The sequence below is a fragment of the Cricetulus griseus genome, chromosome 8 (genome assembly GCF_003668045.3).
Source record: "Cricetulus griseus strain 17A/GY chromosome 8, alternate assembly CriGri-PICRH-1.0, whole genome shotgun sequence".
NCBI lineage: Eukaryota > Metazoa > Chordata > Mammalia > Rodentia > Cricetidae > Cricetulus > Cricetulus griseus.
In genome coordinates, this window is record NC_048601.1 from 52,034,437 (window position 1) to 52,051,101 (window position 16,665).

At 49.6% G+C, this 16,665-nt stretch overlaps 1 protein-coding gene across 1 annotated transcript in view; it reads left to right on the top strand.

Moving 5' to 3' along the window:
* Window positions 1–11,875, top strand: part of Grip2 (glutamate receptor interacting protein 2) — a 30,107-nt gene extending 18,232 nt beyond the window's left edge. The window contains exons 17-24 of the mRNA XM_027428888.2: window positions 128–272; window positions 2,120–2,259; window positions 2,746–2,925; window positions 3,700–3,871; window positions 4,920–5,025; window positions 9,280–9,423; window positions 10,777–10,923; window positions 11,717–11,875. Of these exons, the coding sequence (XP_027284689.1) occupies window positions 128–272; window positions 2,120–2,259; window positions 2,746–2,925; window positions 3,700–3,871; window positions 4,920–5,025; window positions 9,280–9,423; window positions 10,777–10,923; window positions 11,717–11,875 (1,193 nt within the window). The remainder of the gene's footprint in view (window positions 1–127; window positions 273–2,119; window positions 2,260–2,745; window positions 2,926–3,699; window positions 3,872–4,919; window positions 5,026–9,279; window positions 9,424–10,776; window positions 10,924–11,716) is intronic.
* Window positions 11,876–16,665: the final 4,790 nt, after the last annotated feature.

The window sequence follows — 16,665 nt, forward strand, 5'->3', positions numbered from 1 at the left end:
GAAGGCCTGAGCAGGTGTGTGAGGGGTTGATGGAGTCCTAGGTGGTTGGAGAGTGCTGAGACTGGGGAGGGGTGGGTCCCAGCCCTCCATTCCTGGTCCTCACCCTCAGGAGTCTGTCCACTTGTAGATGAGCAGGAGAGCACAGGCGCTGTCAGCTACACGGTGGAGCTGAAGCGCTATGGTGGACCCCTGGGCATTACCATCTCTGGCACTGAGGAACCTTTTGACCCCATCATCATCTCTGGCCTCACAAAGCGTGGCCTGGCTGAAAGGTAAGTTCTGTGGCGGCATAGGGAAGACCTGGGGACACCTAGGGAGCAGAAGGCAGACTTTGGGCCTGAAAACACAGATTCACAGGCCACCCACAGATTCTTATTTCTGCTTCAGCATCAAACAACTCAAGGATAATCACGTCCTCTGTGAGCACCAGCTCCCCATCCTTCACAGGAATTTAGGTCCAGCCCAGAAACCAGGGTAGAGGAAATGATGGCAGAAGGGACCAGGGGACCACAGCTAAAGGGTCCATCAGGGCAGGTCTGGGCTCACTTTCAGCTGCCTCCAAGAGTATGTCCCCTTAGTGTCAGCATTATGAGGCCTCTATGTGTCTGAATATCAGGGGTAGTGCCCCATTGCTAGAGCCCCTCATAAGGCTTATCCTGAGGCCCTGGGGCTTTTGGGCTCCCTGCTACTCAAAGTGTCTCGGTGCTGTGCCAGGGAAGGAGCCTTGAGAGGAAGGTATTCTGACTGCCCCTCGGTGGGGTGGATAGAGGTGAAGTGGGCCTTGGGTGAGTGAGTCCCATCTTTCTGCCTCAGCTTTGCAAGGGTGAGTCAGGGGCACCAGGGAGTGTGAGTCGCTCTGCACAACAGAGCAAGGTGCTGGTGTGAACGGTGAACTTCATAGGGCATCCAGCACAACTGCCTAGCCAGGGTCCAAACTCAGGCTGGACTGCTCCTGGAGCGCCCTCTACTGGACTCTAGAGAGACTGCAAGAGTCTAGTGGACCATGCTGATTCCAGAGGGCCGACTGGAATGGTGGGTGGTTCACAGCTTTCTAGACAGGGCAGTATAGCCCAGAGTAGCTGCAGTATGTTCAGGCTTGCACTTCAAACCAGCTCTCTAGTAGCCACATTAAAAAAATCCCAGTGAAAAGAAATTACTCTTAAATAAATACACATTTCAACATGTAACCAATATTCATTTTTTAAAGCTATCGTGCAAAGTAACGGATTTCATCATGACATTTTTATATGCATATGCCATCCTCCCCCTCCCCCACTGCCAAACCCCTATCCCTCTGCCCCTCTCCTCCTGATCCCCTTCCTTCCCTTACATAGCTCCCCCTCCTGTTCAGGTCCTAAGTATTCACCCATTGTCTTCTATTTTCCCCTGTGTCCCTGCTCCCTTAAAATCTGGCCCCTGACATGATCCTCATAATCTTCATAACCCCTCCCTATATATAATTTTAAATCTAGCTTCCACAAATATGAGAAGAAACACATGATTTGTCTCTAAGTCTGGCTTATTTTTCTCAGCTTAATTATTTCCTACAAATTTCATTTTTCCCTTTAAAGAATTGTTACCTCAAACTCAAAGAGATCCGCCTGCCTCTGCCTTCCGAGGGCTGAGATTAAAGGTGTGCGCTACCACATTGGGCATCTATTTTCGTTTTTTTAAGAAGCATCAACATTGACTTCCTTACAGAGCTCCAGGCCAACCTGGGCTACATAGGTCAGCCTGGCTACATAGGCCAAAGACCTGTCTCTGAATGAAAGAGGAGCAAGAGGGTGACTGAGTTGAACTAACAGAGGTACAAAGCCTGGAATCTGGGGGAGAATTGTCCAGCAGAAGCTCTGAGGATGACTTGGATCCCTCTCTCCTCTTCCCTCATTCTCTCTCTTCCCATCTCTCTGAGGCAGAGAGGGTCTCAGGATCCCCCTCTGTCTCTGGAACACTGGAAATTCCAGAGTGTGCCACTCTACCTAACTATCCTTCCTCCTACATAGCTGGGGCCAACCAGGCCTGTGCCTTGGGGCCTCTGTGGGGTGTTTGAAGTCAGGACCAACACGCTCTGAGGCCCTGAGCATCTGGACCTCATTTGTGCTTTGTGTCCACTCCTCAGGACTGGCGCCATTCACGTGGGGGACCGTATCCTGGCCATCAACAGTGTGAGCCTCAAGGGCCGGCCCCTGAGCGAGGCCATCCACCTTCTGCAGGTGGCAGGGGAGACTGTCACACTGAAGATCAAGAAGCAACTAGACCGTGAGCCTTGCCACTTCCTGGGGACTTCCTGGCCTACAGAGGATGGCTAGTCCTGGATCAGGCTGTGTGCCACCAATCTGGAGAGGGGGTGGGGTCCTTGGAACAGCTGATGAGGAGGCTTAGAGAGAGGGGCCCTTTGCCATGGGGGCACAGTGCACTATGGGGTACACTCTGGGTCCAAATCAGTTCTCTACATGCTCCTATGTCCTATGTTCTATGTTCCTATGGTCTATGTATGCCACAGTTTACCTGAATCTTGGGGTCTTCTTTTTAATCTGGCTTCCATTGTTGTTCAACAGATGGCCTATCATTCAGCCTCACAAACCTCAGTTTTCCCATCCGTGTGATGGGTTCACTTACTAGTATGCCCCCATCCACATGGCAGCAGCCAGATTGTCAGGTGCTTGGGAGTTCCCGGAAATGGGGAAACTGAGGCACACAGAACATCTGTGTCTCTGAGGTCACAGTTGATACTCCTCTTCCCAGGTCCCTTCCTCCCCCGCCAGTCAGGCAGCCTCAGTGAGGCCAGTGATGTGGATGAGGACCCTCCCGAGGCCCTCAAGGGAGGCTCACTGACAGCCCGCTTCTCACCTGCTGTACCCAGTGTGGACAGTGCTGTGGAGTCCTGGGGCAGCTCTGCCACAGAGGGTGGCTTTGGGGGCCCAGGTAACGAGCCTGGGATCTTGGACAGGCTTTTGTGGAGGTGATCCTGCTGCCTGCCCCTCTGGCACCTTCTCTCCCAGCTGGCCTTTCCTTCAGAGGAAGCTCCCGAGGGTAACCTAACTCCACCCTTCCCCTGCCCCTCAGAGGGATCTGCAGTCCCATCTTCCTCGCTATGAGCTGGGGACAGACCAGCTTCTATTCTGCCTCTCTCCTTATCCCCATGCCTAGCACATAACAGGTGTCAATTCATGTTTATTGCACCCAGTTGAAGGTGAGAAAGCAGACAATGCCCTCATTGCTCGTGTGGCTGAGGCCCACTAGTGCTGCCCCTTGGCCTGTGGTTGCAGCTTGGGGAATTAGCAGAAAAGCATCTTGGGGTTTTTGGTGAATCCCCACTCGGTTTCAGTTAGGGCCTTTGGCTCTCTCTCTGAGTGTCCCCATCCCAAACTCCAGGGAGCTCACTCTCAGGGCTCCCAGCTTATCTTCAGGGCTCCTGCAGGTAGATCTGAGAGTGTGGTCCAATCAGAAACTGCCTTTCAAGGAGGCCCTAGAGCAGGCCGCGCCTGTGGAACTGACCATGGTGCTGGAACTTCAGTGTCCATGGCTGGATGGCTGGATGTTCAGGGGCTTGCTAGGGTGACTTGGACTCCTGGGTCTCTCAGTGGTCACTTGGGCCCAAGAAGGGTACAGATCTGCTCAGTGGTATCCAATTACTGGGAATGAGGGAGGGCAAGACAAGATAGAGAGAAGGCCCACATCCCTCTCTCCACCCGCCAGGCTCCTACACTCCACAGGTGGCAGTTCGGAGTGTGACTCCCCAGGAGTGGCGTTCCAGCAGACTGAAGAGCAGCCCCCCACCCATTGAGTCCCGGAGGACAAGTTACACACCTGGCCCTGCTGATGAGAGCTTCCCAGAGGAGGAGGAGGGGGACTGGGATCCACCTATGAGGTCTGTGGTAGGAACACTAACGGGGTGGGGGTGGGGTAGCCAGAGGGTAACAACACCAGGACGGGGCGGGGGAGCTAAGGAGGACAGAAAAGCGTCCCTGGCCTGAGGAGCATATCTGGGCTGGAAAGGGTGTCCTGTGGAAAGATAGCAGCAAACATGTCCTACTGAGGCAGCAGCCCAGCTTGTTCCACCTGAGTCTGTGAATAGCTGTGTTAACTGCAATACCAGATTCAGAATTTGAACCCAGACTCCCCCTCAGATCAGGCTGTATGAGTCACGACTCTCAGTTCAGAGCCACCAGCCCTGGGCTATGCATGTTGCATGTGTATGATTGGGCTGGTACAGCAGCCAGCTCCCACAGTGCGTCCCCACAAGGAACACCCATGCCTCCTCTGCCTGGGATCACCTCTCTATCTGTGCTAGCATTGTTCTCCTTAAAAGCAAAGCCGGGCCTTTGAGAAATGAGGACTTTGTAAATCACATTGTGGCAAATGGCTAAGGGCTCTGAGAGCTGTCAGGAGTCCTGCAAACTAGGTATTAGCTGTAGATGGTCACACAATGGGCTACCAGGATGGGTGCTGCCCACCCCTCCCCCAGCACAAATATCCCATCTTCTCCATCCATCTGTGTCCTGGCTGGTTCTGGCTCTGTCCTGTCACTGTCCCGTGGTGCCATGTGTGGGGGTGGGATCAGAGGCTGCCTTCTGGGGCTATCCCATGGATCTTTCTGTCTGTCTCTGTCTTCTGTCTGTCCGTCTGTCTTTCTTCCCAGGCGTCCTGTGTCACCGCTCTCCACCCCGTCTCATCTGCCCCTGTTCTAATTGGCCACCAACAGTCTTGGTCACCCCTAACTGCGTCTCCCCCCCATTCTGTGTCACCAACCACTGCCCTGGGGCCCCAGCACTGCCACCGAGGACACCCGCCTGCCTGCCTGCACGCCCTATGGCCCCTGGAGCCCAGCACTGGGCCCTGGGCAACGGAAGACTCCTCAGGCCCAGCCCGCCCACCCTCCTGCCTGCCAGGAGTTGACGCTGTGGTTCCTGTTGCAGCCCAGCCCCTGGCCCCGCCCGAGAGGAGGGCTTCTGGAGAGTGTTTGGAGAGGCCCTTGAAGACCTGGAGTCCTGTGGTCAGTCGGAACTACTAAGGGAGCTGGAGGTACTGTTACCTGGCCAAAGAGCCTGCAGGACACCATGTATGGACACACTGGAGGCTGGGGAAGGCTACATATCAATAGAGTCAGGCTTCTGTGTCACCTGGGGATATATAACACCTATATATCTTGCTGTGACAAAAGCCGCTTTAAACAGGAAGGGTTGGGGCTGGAGATGGCTCAGTGGTTAAAGCCCCGGATGTCAATGTAAGTGCAGAGTGGGCATGACAGCCTGCTTGCAAATTCCAGCCTCTGGAAGGAGAAGTCAGGGAATCCCCTGACCAAGCTAGTTAGCAAGCTTAGCTATTATCGATGAGTTCTAAGTTTGATTGAGAGATCCTGCTGCAATGAATAAGATGAAAGAGCAATTGGGGAAGGGTGACTCTGGACGTCAACCTTGGACCTCCACATGCACTCAGACACACATGCCTATGTACCCCCAGACTCGTGCACATATACCCATGCAAATAGGCGTACTCACATATGCATATCACATATACACACATGATAAATTGAAACGGGGGTTTTGGCCCACACTTCCAGGGCACAGTCCATCTGCTAGCACATGAAGTCACAGCAGCAGGAGCTTGGGAGTGCTGGTCGCTGTGTCTACATCAAGGAAGCAGAGCCTTGAATGCTGTGCTTGGTTCTATTTTCCCTTTTGTTCAGTCCAGAGCTCTAGCCTATAGGTTGGTGCCGCTCACATGCAGAGTGGATCTTCCCACCTTCCCATTAAATGAACCCATTTAATGGACATGTCTCCAGGTTTATCTCCTCACTGTTTCTGAGTCCTGACTGGTTAACAATAATTAACTATTACTGTATGTGTGCTCTCACCTGGGCACCCTGGATGTGAGGGGTCTTCATATGTGAGGGATATGCACACACATGCATATCTCTTGGGCATGCATGTCTGAGTGTGTACATGGAGGTACCCTGAGGCCATCCTGCTGTCTTTGTGGATGTATGGCGTATTTACTCATGGCATGGGTGATGAGAGGCTATAGGGGCCAGCTATGGGTGAGGTCTCCATCACTCACATATAAGACAGGAGGATCTCACAAGGCCATTCTGTGTTCAGTTTTGGGACAACCAAAAGCTCTGTTTCATGGGCTACCACCACCACTCCTGTTTGACTCTAGCATGGCTGACTGGGGGCATTATTCCATTCATCAGCCTTGCCAATTAGCAGGTTTAAAAAAAAAACTCCCATTTTGGTTTTTCAATCTTTTCTGTTTATTTTCTGTCTTGCTCATTTTGATATTCATTTTCTTAGACTTTTTTTTATGTAAGTAAAGATACTTGTCCTGGTTTCTTAGCTATTTAATCTCCACTCTTCTTTCTTCAGATAATATAGTTCAAAGCTATGAGTTGACCTGTAAGCACTGATTTGGCTGTGACCCCAAAGGTTTTGTTTGTGGAACTCTTGTTGTCTACTCAGTATCAAATATTTCAATGGTTTCCACTGTCACGTGACTTAAGCCCTTGATATCTACAGAAATGCGTGTTTGAGGGTTGTCTTAGCCAGGGTTTGTATTGCTGTGATAAACACCCTGACCAAGAAGAGCAACTTGAGGAGGAAAGAGTTTCATCCACATCATAGTATATCATCCAGGGGAGTCAGGCCAGGAACGCAAGGCAGGAACCTGAGGCAGCAACAGTTGCAGAGGCCTTGGAGGAGTGCTGCTACTGGCTTGCTCTTAGTGGCTTGCTCAGCTTGCTTTCTTACACATCCCAGGACCACCTGCCCAGGGGTGGCACCTTCCACAGTGAGTTAAGCCCTCCCCCATCAACCTTCAAACAAGAAAAAGTCCTGTAGGCTTGCCCACAAGCCAATCTAATGGAGACATTTTCTCAACTGAGGGTCAGTCTTCCCACATGACTCTAGCTTGTGTCAGATTGACATAAAAGTAGCCAACACTTGGGGTTTTAACTGTTAATTGCCTTCTTTAATCTCTCTCCCAACTCACCAAGCCTCTCCTAGGCTGTATTTATCCCAATATTTAACCCAATTCCTAGAAATTTTTTCAATTTCTACATTTTTTTATTTCCTTATCATCTCTGCTTTTCACATCTTGAGATTTTTCTTTCTTAACATCTTTTTAGCTTCTTACTTTTCTGTATGTTTTAGACAGACTTAAATTTTCTCTTGCATTTTCTATTAGTTCTAGCCATCAGAGTTCACGTTTGCCTATCTGTTGTGTCTACATGGTCATGGTTCAGGTCCGCCTATCTGTTGTTTCTACATGGTCATAGTTCAGGTTCGCCTATCTGTTGTGTCTACATGGTCATGGTTTAGGTTCGCCTATCTGTTGTGTCTACATGGTCATGGTTCAGGTTTGCCTATCTGTTGTGTCTACATGGTCATGGTTCAGGTTTGCCTATCTGTTGTGTCTATGGTCAGAGTGTGAGTTCACCTATTTGTTGGATCTATGGTCGGATGGGCTTTTCAGCTTCATTGTTGCAGCCGCTTTAGTGGCGATTGCCCATTCTCCGTGGTAATGGAGTGAGTGTCTCTAAGGTCTCAAGTCTTTGAACTTCACTAGTTCCAAACTAGGTCCCATAGAGGCTAGAAAAGGGCACCAGAACTCCCGTAACTGGTTACATAGGTTATGAGTGCCATGTAGCTGCTGGGAACTGAATCCAGGTTCTCTGCAAGAGCAGCCTGTGCTCTGAACCACTGAGCCATCTCTACAGCCCCTTCACCTTCTATTTTGAGACAGGGTCTCTTATTGAACCTGGAGCTTAGCATTTTGACAAGACTATCTGGCCAGTGAGCCCCGGGGATCTGCATTTCCATCCCCCATATAGCCCTAGTATTATAGATGCACACTGCCATGCCTCTACACAGGTTCTCGGGACCTTTATTTTTTTTTAAAGATTTTTCTTATTTATTATGTATACAACATTCTGTTTCCATGTATATCTATCTGCACACCAGAAGAGGGCACCAGATCTCATAAGGGATGGTTGAGAGCCACCATGTGGTTGCTGGGAATTGAACTCAGAACCTTTGGAAGAGCAGTCAGTGCTCTTAACCTCTGAGCCATATCTCCAGCCCGGTTCTCGGGACCTTGACCCAGGTCCTTACACTTGTGCAATAAGCACTCTCCCCATTGAGCTACCACGTAAGCTCTATACTCTCTAAGGACCCTTTCCCCAAGATCCTTGCCTGGTCTTGCCTGGTGGACTCCGGCTCTCCAGGATGTGAGGACTAGTTGTAAGAGATGTGCAGAAGGCACCTATATCCACTCCACCAAAGTTCTCCCCATCTCCTCCACGACAGCTTGGCTGGCCCTAACACAACCACTTTCTCAGTCTTCCTGGAGCGTGGGCATCAGTGCCAGACAGAACAATCCACCAGAGTGGAAACTCAGATACAATGATGGACACAAAAAGAGAAATTTCTAGACTGGGGAGATACCTGTGTGCCTAGGAAGCTGAATATCACAATGGAAGAGGCTCGCCCTACTTTGGCACCTCTGTGTCCCCCTACTCATGTGGTCTGTGGATGTCCCTTTCTGAATGTGATGCTCTCAGCTCACATTCACATGCTGGGCACTTCTGACTCTGCCCACTGCCCCATCCTGTGGCACAGCTCTGTACTTTTCTTATCTCCATCCTTGTCCAGATGACCCTTTCCTTTGACTTTTGCTTGGCAACTCCATGGTCCCACCATGTCCTTCTGGCCACCAATCCCTCCTAAACACACACATCTGTTCATGTTACCTTCTTCACTAATTACTTGCTCCAGAGTTACCTCTTGTCACTATGGGATAAAAAGTCACATATGTACTTGTAGGCTGCAGGGTACTGGAAGACCCTTACTCTCCAGGCTTTCCCACAGTCCAGCTTTGCAGTGTTCACTCTGCCAGGGGTGCTCATGTCTCCCCTCCCTGTTGGGGAAGTCTGGCCTAGACTCTCACTTCCCATGTGCCTTGATATGAACTGAGGCTCAGAACCCTAACTGTGGTGTCAGATTCTGAGTTCAAATTCTCTCACTAAATATATTTGTCTGTAAAACAGAGAAAATGGCTCAGTACTACAGAACGCAAGATGAGTTAAACTTGTAATTTCTGAGAACTGAGCCTGGCACAGAGCAGATGTTAGGCTGTTGTTAATTCCCAGAAGCTTTCATTCTGATCCTGTGAATGGTTAATGACCCTCCTCCTCTGTGTTCACCCTGTGACCGAGCGCCTGCCTGACAGAGCCGGATGGAGTAAGTATATGGTGTGTGAGTGACAACTGTGTTTCCACAGGCTTCCATCATGACAGGCACTGTACAGACTGTGGCTGTGGATGGCAGGCCTGGCCCTCGGCCCTGGCGCCGGAGCCGGGAGATCCGAACATCCTCTGAAGACCTGCAGGAGCTGCTGTTGCCAACGCCTCTGGAGATGCACAGGGTGGGCACTGGGGGCCTAGCGCCAAGAGGAGCTTACCTGCTTGGGATGCTGAGGGCCTCCACGCTTTGCCAGGCTTTATTCTCTCTCACTGACAATAGGGACTTGGGAGCTGGAAAGATGACTTAGCAGCTAAGAGCACTGGCTGCTCTTTGAGGGACCCAGGTTTGATACCCAACACCCACAGCAGCTAGAAACCATCTATAACTCTAGTTTCAGGGAACCTGATGCCCTCTTCTGGCCTCCAAGGGCACCAGGCACACAATGGATACACAGACATACATATAGGCAAAATGTCAAACACATAAAATAATAAAAACTTTAAAAACCCAAACCAACCAATCACCACCACCAAAAACACCCAGGAGTTTTTATTAGGTTTTCTGTAACCCTCACCATTTGCATAATTACACCCCACACCTGAATACAGACATGCCTGTGATACACAGTGGGCTATTCATTTTTTTCAGCCAACTTTATCCCTGTATGCATGTACACATATGCAAATATGTATGTTACATACACACATGTGTACACACACCATAAGGTTACATTACATGTATGTATATGTGCATATATACAGCTAGTCCTCTCTACCTACAGGTTCGGAATTCAGCCCACCAGCCACAGATCAAAGTATTCAAGGAAAAGATGAGCATGGTGGTATAAGTCATTAATCCTAGCACTTTAGAGGCAGAGGCCAGTAGACCTCTGTAAGTTCAAGGCCTAGTCTACAAGCAAGTTCCAGACTAACCAGAACTACATAGCAAGACTCTATCTAAAATAATAATAATAGCAAGTATTCACAGAAAAAAAAATTGTACTGAACATGGGCTGGCTTTGAACCTCATTCCCAGAGCAGTGCAGTGAATCATCTACGTAGCACCCACCGTGAACTAGGTCCCAGAAGCCCTCTGTAGAGAACTTGAATATGTGGGTGGGCAGGCACAGGTTCTCTATAGGTCCTACACCATTGAACATCTGCAGATTGGGGGATCCTCACAGGGGCCAGGAGCTGGTACCCTGCAGACACCAAGAGACAACTTTACATGCCACCATAGGCAAATGACTGACATCACCAGCTGCATCTCTTGCACCTGTGTGTATCTATAAAGAAACCAAGACATCAGAGCACCCTGGGTTTGTTCAGAGTGGTGAAAACACTGAGATCCCCTACTCTGCTTTCTAAGGGACCCTTGAGCACTGGGACCTGTGGGGTGCACATGGCAAGGTCGATAGCATAGAGCACAGGCTCAAAGGCTGCTGAGGCCAGTCAGTAGGCTGGGCTTGGATCCCAGGGAGGTAATGGAGCTTAGAGCAGAGGTCACCTCCTCTTCCTCCTCTTTCTCCTCCCAGGTGACCCTGCACAAGGATCCAGTGCGGAATGACTTTGGCTTCAGTGTCTCGGATGGCCTCCTGGAGAAGGGTGTCTATGTCCACACTGTGCGCACTGATGGGCCAGCCCATCATGGAGGCCTGAAGCCCTTTGATAGGCTTCTGCAGGTAACTCAGGGGGCCCCAGCACTGGCCCAGGGACAGGGTCCAATTCCCACTGTGAAAGTTCATAGAAAGGCCAGTGGGATGAGTCCAGTGAGGCTGCTCACACAAGAGCGAGGTTCCACTCACTGTTGACTCCCTGGCTGAGAGGGCCTGTCTAATAACTGTTCCTCTGAGACACATGATCTCCTTAGACTTCATGGTGTAGGAAATTACTTTCATTTTTTTCCTGCCTTTAATCCAAACCATTATATGACAGGTCCCTTCCCAGCCTATGGCCAGAACCAGTCACATGATCTTCTCACAGAAAGGAGGTCTAGGAAACAAAGCTGCTCCTAACTCAGCCTCCAAGACTGCCCTTCCCTTGCTCCGGCTATTTTTGTTCCCTTGTTGACTTGGCTGTATTTGTACTTAATTTATGTTTTCTCCTAAATCTTGATGGGAGCAGGATTTCATTTCAGGAAAATCAAACAGTTTTGATGTATTGATGAAAAAGCACAGTTCTCACTTCAAAGGGGATGAGAGAGTTTACTCTGTGATTGAAAGCAAACAGTTTTAAAAATATTGATGGAAATACCAGGTAGGCTGGTTACAGCAAGTCAGAAATCCATGCTTTAGGCCTCTGATGCCATTCTTAGCTTGAGAGATTGGTGGAACCTAGTGGCCACTTGATCATTGAAAGGATCAATGTCTGTTAGGTCAGACATTGGTGGACCTAACAGACATTGATCAATGGGTGCTAAGATAGCTCAAGATAAGTTCTAAGGGTTGGTCCTGCCATATTCTATCCTCTCTCCAGGTCAACCATGTTCGCACTCGGGACTTCGACTGCTGTCTGGCGGTTCCTCTCCTGGCAGAGGCTGGGGACATCCTGGAGCTGGTCATCAGCCGTAACCCACTGGCACAGAGCCGCCGGACACCACGGACACCAGGCCCCAGCAGTCCCCAGATGCTCTGAGGTCATCGTGTAGCTCAGCTGGAGGAGTGGCCCCACTCATCCACTTCTGGTCTACAGATTCCACACCCATTAGAGTGGCATCGTCAAGCTGGATCTTCAAGATGTTCAGAGAACCCCACCTAAAAGGGGTCAGCCCTGCTGCTCAGCCAGGAGAGAGTTGTGATTCCCTCCATATCCCTCAGAGCAGTGACAGGAGTGGGGACAGCCCAGCTCAGTGTAGTAACTGGAATGAGCTGCCAGTGGCTTCCCATCCTGGGAGGTGAATAAACAGGACAGTCCTGAACTGTGGCCAGCAGTGTTCGTTGATCCAGCTGTACAGGTGGTACCCAGTCATCACACAAGGACCCTGCCACCAGGAAGGGTGTGGCATAAGGAGAATAGCATCCTTCCTTGTTCTGAGAGCCTCCAGCATCCAATGACCACACTGGGAAACCCCCATTAGGGACATCTGTGGTGCCAGGGAATGCTAGCCCCTTCCTTCGGGTTGGTGGCTCAATCATTTCAGCTTCGTGAGTGGTTCTGAACCCCAGAGCAGAGCTGTGGCATCACCCTCCTGCTCCACAAAACCTTAGCTCAAGTCACTACTTGGCATGGAAAAGCCCAGGAACATCCACTCACCTGCTATTCCAGCAGATACGGAAACAAGGCTGAGTCACAGCTCTGCCATCGACCCTATCTGAGGAAGGGAGAAGAGGAAGAGGAAAGAGAGAAGCTGACTGAGATGGAGGGGAAATGGCTGAAGGACAAGAGAAGTGCGAGAGAGAGCAATGTCTAAAGATCCTATTCAAGGAGGTCCCCACTTCACAGCTGGGGACACCAGCATCCCTTAACTTGGGCTTCCTCCATCTCTGCCAAGCAGAACCTTTCCGCTTCAAGCAGGACATAAGCCACCTCCCAGGGGTCTGGGCTAGTCTGAGGATTGGCTTTGTGTTTGTCCAGATCAGGTCTCAAGGACCCAGGGGTCTCCAACCCAACCCTATCTTCCCTTTTCTGCCCTTGAAACTAATTGCCAGAAAGACTCTCTGTTCAAGAGGACAGCTGGGGGCCCAAGAAGCCATTCTTTACTCCTGGTTCCCTTCTTGGGTGAATCTGAGCAGACACAGGGCCATCTCCATCTACCCACTGAGACCCCTTGGCTCTCTGCTCTTCCACTGCTTCCCCCATACCTTGCCCTTTGTGATGGCTTCCCCAGGATCCCTCACCTCATGCCTGGGTCCAGGTAACCCAGCACCTCTGATTTCACTGCCCTAGGGTAAAAAAATACTGCCCACCCATCACGGGCAACAAACAAATCAAGACCTTCAGCTTTGAGGGCAGGTGAAAGACACTTCAGAGAGGTAACTCCTGGCCACCAGCACCTGATACTGTGTGATCTTGGGCAGATGGCTCAGCCTCTCTGGGTTTCTGGTATGTGGCATGACTGTACTCTTAAGGGCCTTTTGGCTTGGGAAATCTTTGTTCCACTCAAAAACTCCAGGCTCTGAAAAAACAACTCCACCCCTGCCCTCCCCTCGGGCTGAGGCTCTGCCATCCTCCCAGACATATGCAACTAGGCCAAGCGGGTGGACCTCCTGGCCATGGCCTGAGGCCTTCTCATATGCAATATCCCCCCCTGGCTTCTTTCTCACAGGGGTGTTAGCCCCACACATCCCTAGCTCCCTCCCCAGTGAGCATCCTGCCTGCTATGCATTTTGGGTACCTCTCCAGTGATACCCCCACCCCACCCCCAGAGCTGTATTTTTCTCTGGCTAATATTAGAACATAGTCCTTGTAAAGTATTTTTCTATGTGGGTTTTCTTAGGGCTCCCAGGAAGCACCCAACACACCCATGGCTCCATTGCACAGGCTGGTCTGTCTGGTCTGTCTGGGGTCCATGGATAAATCTTTGTCCCACCAGGTATCACAGTGACTGGGGGGAGTGCTATTGGGATAAATTTTTAATAAAATCAGTTAAAAGCACACAGTAGATTGTTTGCTTTATTAAAAAAAAAAACAGGTTGGCAAGGTTTAGCTGCTGTGTCAATCTTGCAGCTCCTCAACTTCTTTTCATTCATTCATAAAGTGGTCCATGGCACTGAAGAGATGGCTCAGTGGTTAAGAGCTCTTGGTTCTCTTGCAGAGGACCTGGGTTGGTTCCCAGAGCTCCCAACCATCTGTAAGTCCCTCTGACACCCTTCTGACCTCTGCAGGCATCAGGCACACATGTGGTATATGTACATACATAGACAAAACACTCATACAAAATGAAATCTTTAAACAAAAAATACTGATTGAGTCAGGATCCAAACACAAGCCAATTGGCTGAGACAGATGGAGGGAGGGAGGGAGGTGGACAGGGAGAAGGCCATCAAAAAGGCAACAGGAGCACAGTGGTGAGGTGCTTTTGTTTTTATTTTTTTAATGCAAACTGCATGAGGCTTTATTATAGTTGTTTAACAAGCTAACCCATGTTAGCTTGAGTCTTTCATCCACCCACCATGGCGGATGGCTAGGAAAGACAGCTCGAAAGTCTACATAGAGATCTTATAGGGCTGCGTAAGGGGAGTGTCTAGGGGTATGCACAGGCTCAGGATTGGTGTGCCTCCAGGCTTGGAGGGTTTGCCCTGTGTTGATTGGTCACATAACAACCAGTTGGTTGTTATGGCCCATAGGCCCTCCCAGGGTGGTTGCTATGCTCTGCGAGTCATTGCTGTGCACTTGTCCGTAAAGCACACCCAGAGCCATAAAGCATAGCAGCAGGTGAGGTGCTCTTTTATTCTGTCACATCTATGAAACCAGCCAGAGCAGAGCCATAGTCCCCACCCACCCAAGATCTGGCTGGGAAGTCTACATACCCTGGAGCAAACCAGGTCTGGGAACTTCCTCTCAGGGGTCCTTACCTCTGCTAATACAGGGAACACCCTTATATGAAGACCTGACAGTCAAAATCAGAAGCTGGAAGCATCAACACCCCAATACCGTGGATAATTCCACACCTGATGTCATGTAGCAACTAAGCTAAAACAAAGGTAGGGTTACACCTGGGGGTAGGGTGTGTGCAGTTCCAGGACAGTCTGATTAAAGTAAGCTATGTTTAGAACTGGCCAGTCAATTGCCTCTCCCAAAGTTGGAATTACAGAGAGCAACCCCTCACTGGTTTTTGAGGTTCCTTTAACAGGGAAGGGTTAGAATTGATAGAAAACAGCGATTGAGAAAATTGGCTGTTAGCACATGGACAGAAGAGTCGGGACTCAGGGCTCAAGGCTGCCTGTGAGGTAGATTAAGTGCAAGAACCCATCACATGGAAGGGGAGGCATCAAGGCATCAGGGTAGACATTTTTGTAAGGCAAAAGGGCAGTCATATACCACAGGTTCAGGAGTTTACCAAGGCAAAAGGGGTGGGCATACATCATGGCTTTACAAGTTCTGGGCAGGTTAAAAACATAGTTTGGAGGAAACAGACGCTTATTCGTAAGGTATGGAGACTTAATAACAATGTGTAACAATGTAGCTCTTGCTTTGGCTTCACAGTGCCAGGCTGGGGCCTGGGGGCGGCTCAGTACAGGTGATATGTGTGGCTTTCAAGCATAAGGACCCAAGTTTGATTAAAAAACAAAGCAAAACAAAAACCATGTGAAATTGCCATGCAGGAGCTAGAGAACAGTTTAGTGGTTGAGAGCTCTTGCTGCTTTCCCAGGAGACCAGGTTTGGTTGCCAGCACCTACATGGGAGTTCATAGCTACCCATGACTTCACCGTCCTGGGGCTCTGATGCCCTCTTCTGGCCTCTGTGGGCTCTGCACTCATATGCACATACCACCCCACCACATTAACCCCCCCACCCCCTCCACAACTGTTTTTTTAAAAGCCAAGTGAAATAGTTCTTGCAGTCCCCTAGCTGGAGAGGAGAGACAGGTGAATCCCTGAGGCTCACAGGCCAGCCTATTCTAATTAGCCAGCACCAAGCTAGTGAGAAACCCTGTCTCTAAAACCAAAGTCAGCAAATGCTCTTAACAGCACAGCCATCTCTCCAGCCCCAGTAAAATCCCCTTATAAACTGTACAGTGCCGCCAAAATGTAGAGGTGAATACACAACTCCAAAACACACCACACTACACGTTCTTGAATTTTAAAAAGGAAATGTTTATTGTTGTGTTACAAGGTGATTATAAACTCCTCTAAAAAAAGCAAAGATGGATTTAAAATATCAATATACATATTCATCTAAAAAGCAAAAGAGGAAAAAAACACGAAACCCTGCAAATGCAGGGGTGTCGTCATTAAACACCAATACACAGAGCTTATACACTGCAAGACAGGTCACACACCAAGGATCCTTCAAACATGAACGCTCCTCCCCTTGTTGGTTGGTTTCAGGTTTTTCTGTGTGTGTGCGCGTTTGTTTTTTTGTTTTGTATTTTTTACAAAAGTTTAAAATATCTTAAAAATATTTTGAAGTTTTTAAAAAATGTCCTGATGAGCCAGACATATTTCTGAAGGAGGCAAAACCCACGTTCTCAGCTTTCTCTTGTGCTAAATACAGAGTCACAGTTGTTAGGGATTGGAAAGATTAATTGGGTTTAAAAAAAAATGGAGCTACCATCTCATTTTGAAGCCAAATATATAACAAGATGCTCTGCCCTTCAGGGAACATGCCAGAACATGCCTGTAATGACACCACAACCCTCCTAAAGAACATGGAAAACCAGCTTCCTGTGAAGACCCAACTACTGGGAGGTCAGCATGGAGGAGGGGAGGCGGGAGCACTGCTTCTGGCTTCAGAGGCACCCCTCTCCATCTTGGGGTATCTGG